General features: G+C 36.4%; 1 protein-coding gene across 1 annotated transcript in view; it reads right to left on the bottom strand.

Moving 5' to 3' along the window:
• LOC144976736 (cleavage and polyadenylation specificity factor subunit 1-like) overlaps window positions 1–8,076 on the bottom strand; it is a 32,549-nt gene that overhangs the window by 7,118 nt on the left and 17,355 nt on the right. Inside the window, exons 15-21 of the mRNA XM_078921110.1 lie at window positions 7,573–7,797; window positions 6,714–6,855; window positions 5,602–5,777; window positions 4,365–4,504; window positions 3,369–3,455; window positions 2,108–2,180; window positions 1,243–1,349 (exon numbers count right to left, since the gene is read on the bottom strand). Of these exons, the coding sequence (XP_078777236.1) occupies window positions 1,243–1,349; window positions 2,108–2,180; window positions 3,369–3,455; window positions 4,365–4,504; window positions 5,602–5,777; window positions 6,714–6,855; window positions 7,573–7,797 (950 nt within the window). The remainder of the gene's footprint in view (window positions 1–1,242; window positions 1,350–2,107; window positions 2,181–3,368; window positions 3,456–4,364; window positions 4,505–5,601; window positions 5,778–6,713; window positions 6,856–7,572; window positions 7,798–8,076) is intronic.

Below are 8,076 nucleotides of genomic sequence, written 5' to 3' on the forward strand. Positions count from 1 at the left end.
CTCAAGAAAAAAACAAATGGAGGCTTTAACTAGCTAATTTTTTTGTTTTTGTTTTGTTTTTAAGGGTTTTACGGCGCTTGCAACACATTTAGGTTATATCAGCGCCAGTAAAAAGGAAGAAAATGGGATAGTAGAAAGTTCTAGAATTACAATTAAAGCACCCAAGAGAAAAGGACCTATTAAGTCCTCACTAGACACCAAAGCACAAGACACAACAAAGAGAAATACACTCAAATGCTTACATTTCATTATACATTTAAAATAACAAATATAATAATATATAACAGAGAGATGATTTACAAGGAAAAAAATATCATCTCCCAAAACAAAAACTATGCATTTGACTGTTTCCCTCTCAGTAAGGCCAACATGCCGGGGCCAGGACAAAACTAAGTAAACTCATTCCAAGACAAAGACAGAAAGCAAGTTGGAAAACAGATATAGGGGGATAGAAGACACAGTAAGTACCTCCCTGCCCACTATGGGAGGTCAGGAACCCCACCCAGTTAACTAGCTAACAAAAACCTCTCCTACCAATGGTTTTAAAAAAAAGGAAGTTCTCGTCTACCCAATGAATCAAGACAATACTCCAGGGCAAATTATGAGGGAAAGAAGGGGAGGACTGACAAAGAAGAAAAAGATTGACAAGGAGTGGGTAGGACTGTCAATGCACGAACAGTAATGAAAATCATGGACAGTCTTGTTTGACCCTCAAATGAATACTAAGCCATGGACCTAAATTTTTGAGTAATGTGAGGACTTAGTGAAGCTGTCTAAGCATCCCTATCATCCCTGATGATAGCTAGATAATAATAATAATAATAATAACAATAATAATAATAATAATAATAATAATAATAATAATAATAATAATAATAATAATAATAATAATACACATTTATACAGTGCTCATTCTCGTGTAAAAACACAAGCTCTGGGCACTTTACAATATAAATTATCAATTTTGAGTGAAATAAAAAATAATAATAAATTTAAAAAAAATTTTTTTTAATTGTTTTTTAATTTTTTAATGCAATGAATTCATAGCCAAATCAAGGATTCATAGTGTCAATAGAAGCATATACAGTAAAGATGTGTCTTGAGATTCTTTTTAAAGGCAGTTAAAGACTTACACTCCCTCAGACCACGTGGTAGTTCATTCCAAATCTTGGGGCAGAAACAAGCAAAAAAAAACAACAAATTATAAGACAATACGTTACTACATCAAATAAAAATACTTACCCTGACTTGGTCACATCGAAGATGGGTCCACTGTCCACCAGAGTCCTTTGACCAAGAGGAAAACTTTTGATTAAGTAAGTAAGTTTGCAGTCTGGTAAAGAGTAGATCTGGACAATGGAAAAGTTTGTAGAATTATGAATTTTTATTTATTTCTTTGGCTTCTTGAAATAAAACAAACAAAAGAGCATTTATAGATAGTATGCGCTTGGCTAAGAAGCTTACAACATTGTCATCCGGAAGTATTACGGACCAACACACAAAACTATGTGTAACCATGAACTTTCATAGTCTGGATAATACAGTTCAGTGAGAATAACTAAAAAATGTGGACAATAACAAAGACCCCGAGTGACGTCAACTTCATTCTATCTATACTGTGCAATATTCACAAAATGTGATCAAAGCACTTTATAATGGGTCCCTAGTCAACAGCAACACTTCACATATTGGAGAGACAAAATGCCTTTAATAAAATATTACAATTTTTTTCTGATAGAGACAGTGTTGTAAACAGCCAAGTACTCGTTTTAAAACTGAGTGGGGTGAGAGATTGTGAGTAAAGAGCTCTTTCCAAGGACTCAATTATGCAGCACTCTATATCATCATCATCATCAATCACTACAACAACCACCACCACTATATCATCACCGCTACCAGAGTTTTGGCATCTCCGAGAAATGTACTGCTGACACATATCACCAGGAATAATTGTAAAACTTTAGTTTATCACAGTATTTCAAGTCCGTGATGAAATGAAAATAGCTGAGATACTTTGTAGAATATATAGAAGACGAAGAAGAAGAACACACATAAAAATATTTTTAAAGAACAAAAAACAACAACCCAATAAAACAAACAACTATACCTCCAGTTGCCCATTTTCTCGAGACACAAGCAGCCAAGATGTGGGTGTGATTTTCCGGGGGGGCTTTTTTTCTCTGATAGTTGAAAAACAAAGAGTTGAAAAATAAAAATCTGGGTTATATTCTAATCAGAGATGGGTATTAGAAATTATTTTGATAGTAAAATTGTTATTATAGTCCTCAAGGAAATACATCAAGGCCTTATGACAAGCCATCATGTTGGAATACTGAAAATTAACTTACTGAAGCCCTTGTGAGACTATGTGGTCTAGTGGTGTGACACTCGCTTTCGGATCAGAAGGTCCTGGGTTCGAGCCTCGCTCGGTGCATAGTTGAGTCCTTGGAGAAGGCTCTTTATTCACATTCTCTCACCGTACTCAGTTGTAAAATGAGTACCTGACCATGAACAGCGTTGTCTCTGTCCGAAAAAATTGTAATATCGCCTCCTAACAGTCATCATGTCCCATCCTACATGTTAAATGTTGCTGTTGGCCAGGGACCCCTTGTAAAGCACTTTGGGCACATTTAGTGGATATTGCACTATATAAAAGCTCAATTTTAAAATATATTTTTTAACCACAGTCAGAGCATTGGCCATCAATGATGCTTCCTTGGGCTGTCTTCTACACCTGATTTCATGTATAACCACTTCTCCTGCTTCCTCCACTGTGCTTCTTTCTTGGCCTCCCTGGTCTTCTTCCTCCTTGGGGATTCCATATCAGAGCCTGTCTTCTGATGTTGATGGCAGGTTTTTTTGAAGTGTATTGCTTATCCATCCCCAATTCCTCTTTCTGATATGTATGCTTATAACTTCCCAAAGATCATCATTTCTAACTTTATGCGTCCACCTGATGCCAAAAATCATCTTTAGACATTTGTTTATTTTTTTAAAAGTCTGTAATTCGTTGGTGATGCCTTTGGTTGTCCTCCATATTTCTGATCCATACAGTAATACAGACTTTACATTGGCATTAAAAATTCTTAGTTTTGTCGAGACCCTAATGACTTTTGATTTCCAAATTTTCTTCAGAACTTGCTGTATAGGCTTTACGAATTCCTGATGCAACATCCTCATCCGTACCTCCATTTATGTCAACTACACTGCCCAGATAAGAGAAAATTAAGCCTTATCAAAACTTTTTATGAGGTTGGCTGTCTCCGCACGACATAATTATATTAAACAGAGATTACATAGTTCATTTTCAAAGATGACTTATTCACCTGAAACTAATCAGAATTTCCCTTTCTTTATCTACTACTTACTTTGCTTCATGTTCAGGAGCTTTCGTTTCCATGACCTTAGGAGCTGAGGCTTCAGCATACAGCAATTCATCTTCATCATCAACCAGGCTGGTTCAGAGAAACAAACAAACAAAGGTTAGAGTGATACTCAGTCGCTAGAAGCTGTGGACTGTAAAAAGTAATGAACAATAATGAACAGAACAGCTTCGTAAAAGAACAAAATACCAAACACGGAACGTTTTGGGCTCAAATAAAAATAACAATAAAATTCAGACAGGTGGCAGGGAAATATTTGGCACCGCTATCCGCAAGTATTTCTCTGTAATCGGTATGGATTGTAAATGATGTATTGATGTTTTTATCATTTTCGTTATTGGCAACAGCAGCTTCTAATGGTGTCACACTACCATGTTATGATGATCTGTCCAGGACACAAACTCATCGCTGCAATCGTGTAAGGTCGCGAACCCACCCGGAAGATTCGTCACAACTCAACGTTCAACTTGATTCTCTGCGGTTTCAGGCTCTTGACCACAACGGGTACATGTTGGACAGGTGGTAAGTCCCCACTGATGAAGTGAGCGTACCGTGAGGCAGGTTCTCAACCAAAGCCGATTGGCTGCCACCCTATGTCTCTTCTTGCTGGAGGATCTTATTAAGCAAGTTGTTTGTAATCGTCTCCCTCCAGACATCAAGGGGCTAGATTGCTGTCATTATCTGGCAATTCTATAATCTCAATTCAATCAAATATAAAGCTATAGCTAGTAGTAGGGTGTATAAGGTGCACAAAAAATTTTAAGAAAAAAACAAAACAACAAACCTTCACAGATGCCAAAGTTTTACTTTTAAGTGAAGAATTGTTCTTTTTTCTCCTATTTCATTTTTTTTTTTAAAGGAATCCATTTCACTTTTTATCCAATGCTATCTTTATTAATTGAAAAATTACTTGTCACTCTTCCAAACAATTGCTAAAAGAAAACAAAAGAGAAAAATACCAACAAAATTGTCAATACATACTCGCTGCTGATGGATGTGGATGTATTCAATACCGGAGTCACTTTTTCAACTTTGACTTCCTGTTCCGGTAAAAGGGGACTCTCTGTGATAAAAAGGCCACTGTAATCTCTATATGTCGCCACAGCGAGAATTCTTGGGGTCTGGGTTGAAAATTGGAAATAAAAGAGAAAAAAGAGAATTGATTACTTGGATGATCATGACTAATTTCAGAAAGCCACCCATTTAAAATTTTAAACTTTAAACTTGAGCTTTTATATAATGTAATATCCACTGAACATGCTCAAAGCCCTTTACAAAAAGGGTCCCAAGCCAACAGCAACACTTAACATGTAGGACGAGACATGGCCCCGGTTAGGCAATATTATCATTTTTTTTCGACAGAGGCAATGCTGTTAATGCCCAGGTACTCATTTTACTCCTGAGTACTATGAGAGAATGTGAGTAAAGAGCCTTTTCCAAGGACTCAACTATGCACCGCTCAGAGCGGGACTCGAATCCTATCCAAAGGCAAGTGTCATACCATTTGACCACTAGACCAAGTAGCAAATGAATAAATAAATAAATTTTTGTTTTGTTTTTTTTTTTGTTTTTTAATGGTTTTAGGCGCTTGCAACACATTTAGGTCATATCAGCGCCAGTAAAAAGGAAGAAAATGGGAAAGTAAAAAGTTCTAGAATTACAATTAAAGCACAAAAGCAAAGCTGAGACAAAGGGGAATTGGTTCAAATAGGAAACAGATGTAGATTCCAGGAGCACACCATCAAAGTACTTAGTTTGAGATCACCTAAAAGTCTCATCCAGACACAAGCACAGGTCCCAACTAAGAGGAATACACTCAAATGCATACAAATCAAATAATATAATATGTAAACTAAACATAATACAATGCATAACAGAGAGATGATTTACAAGAAAAGAAATATCATTTCCCAAAACTATAACTATACATTCGACTGTTTCCCTCCCAGCCAAGGAGCTCCGGCAAGGATCAGGACAAAACTAAGTAATCTCATTCCAAGACAATGACAGGAAACAATTGAAAACGGGTATGGGGGGATAGAAGACACAGTATGTACCTCCCTGCCCACTATGGGAGGTCAGGATCCCCACCCAGATAAATAAATTGATTAAATGAATGAATGAATGTATAAATAAACAAATGAATAAATGAATAAATAAATAAATAAATAAATAAATAAATAAATAAAAACAATAATCTACTATTCGTTATCTTTACCATTGACAGGTTCATCTTGGTGGCATTAAGTCTTGCTCCCCCTGATATTCGATCTTCTTTCAATGTAAACATCATGAGCCTTCCTTCAGCTCCCATGACGATGACGTGAGGGTCGCAGACAGAGCAACTTTGGATGGATGAGCCCAGGTCTACTGGGATGTGCTGAATTTGTTGGCCTGACAAAGGGAATGAGCAAAATAAAAAAATTTTGATGCACGAGTAAATTTTACTAATTTGTTACACTTAAATTGTCAATTAATTTCCTCAATTTGCCAACTCTTCAGAAATCTTGAAAAAAATTTGGGGCAATCTGGGATTTATATGTAGATGTGACGATGATGATGATGATGATAATGATGATGATGATGATTATGATGGTGGTGGTGGATGTGGTGGTTGTGATGGAGGTGATGGTAGTGCTGCTGCTGCTGATGATGATGATGATGATGATAATGATGATGATGATGGTGGTGGTGGATGTGGTGGTTGTGATGGAGGTGATGGTAGTGCTGCTGCTGCTGCTGCTGATGATGATGATGATGATGATGATGATGATGATGATGATGATGATGATGATGATGATGATGATGATGATGGTGGTGGTGGTGGTGGTGGTGGTGGATGTGGTGGTTATGGTGAAGGTGATGGTAGTGAATGATGATGATGATGATGATGATGATGATGATGATGAAGTTGATAATGACGTAGACAATAATGATGATGATGATGATGATGATGATGATGATGAATTGGGGTTTATTTTCTGAAAGAGTAAAATACTATTTTCTTTAAAAGGAAAATATAGCTGGAATTTCAGGGAAAATCGGAAATTTCCCAAAATATTAGGGAGAGTTGGCAGGCATGTACTCCTTCATCTAAGGCATAAGTAAAAATAGTCCTTCAGATCCAAATTAATGCTAGAAAAAAAAAACAAGGATAAACTCCAGCTCTGTGGGACTTATGGTTCTGATAGACTACTTTTTCAATTATTTTTTTCTACTCCGATGAATTTAGTTTTCTGGTCAATGTGTCAGTAAACTTTTCAAGTCAAAACCTGACAAGTCGTAACAAAGGAAATGAAAAATGAAAGACTAAATCTTATGACAACTTACTTCCTTCCAGTAGTCTGAGAGCTGTCGGTGAGACCTGAAGGATGTACCGATTACCGCCAATATTCCCAACAAACACAGTTGGAGTCTGCGTACTAAACCCACTGTGGTCCAGCTCATTTATCTCTGCTCCCGTCTGCAAGACCTTTGAAATGGGAATAAAAAAATTTGTTAAAACAATAAGATCAAACATAGGATCGGCTTAAGCAGTAAAATTTGTGTTCAAAAATAAATGTGCTAGTGTCACGTGGAGTGAATATTGATTTAAAGTTCAGTTTTAGAGAAAAACCATCAAACATTCTGAAATACAAATTTAAAAGAAAAAAAAAAGATTTAAAAAAAAACAAACTTACAGAATACAAATGTTACTACCATCAGACTTCTCTCCAACTCAAAACTAAATACTTATGATCATTGGTTAGTTTCTCTGTCCATCTTTCTCCTTCATTTTAAGTTCAGTTTTATTAAAAACCTCTAAATATTCTTAAATTCCCATCCAAATTTAAATGAAAAAACTGACTAAATACTAATGTTACTATCATAAAACAAAAAATTGAGCATTTATATAGCGCAATGTTCACTAAACATGCTCAAAGCACTTTACAAGGGGTTCCTGGCCAACAGTAACACTAAACATGTAAAATGAGACATAACGCCTGTTAAGCAATATTACATTTTTTTCCAACAAAGACAACACCGTTTAGGGCCAGGTACTCGTTTTACACCTGAGCATGATGAGAGAATGTGAGTAAAGAGCCTTTTTCAAGGACTCAACTATGCACCACTCAGAGCAGGACTCAAACCCAGGACCTTCCAATCTGAAAGCGAATGTCATATCACTAGATCACACAGTAGCACATACCATACTGGTTTCCCTCCGACTCAAGACTAAGTACGAATGGGCATTTTTCAGTTTCTCTGTCTGTCCTTCTTCCTCATTGGGCGGCGCATCATCACCGTCTTTATCTTGAGTAGTCTCCTCCAACTCATCCTCTTGGTCATGGGCTGTGTCAGGCACTCTTACAGTCCACATGTTGATACAGCCAGACAGGGGGAAGGTTGTGACCACTTGGGGGCGTATGGTATGCTAGGGTGAAAATATTGGTTAAAATTAAACACTTGACAGACAACGATCCTCATGTGACATTTTTTTTTTTTTTGTTTGTTGCTTTAGGTCTCTTCCAACACAATTGAGGTTATATGAGAGACCGCTGAAACAAAAAAAAAACAAGCAATCTAACAAAAATAGTACAAATGTAAATCAAAATCATAACCTAAAGATATCATAAGCTAAATTATAAATAACCAAGAACAAACAGGCAGAAGATTTACAGAAAAAAAAATATCCCCTGTCAAAAATACAATC

This window comes from Berghia stephanieae, chromosome 7 (assembly GCF_034508935.2).
Source record: "Berghia stephanieae isolate SIO BIC M18660-M18661 chromosome 7, UCSD_Bste_1.3, whole genome shotgun sequence".
Taxonomy (NCBI): Eukaryota; Metazoa; Mollusca; class Gastropoda; order Nudibranchia; family Aeolidiidae; genus Berghia; species Berghia stephanieae.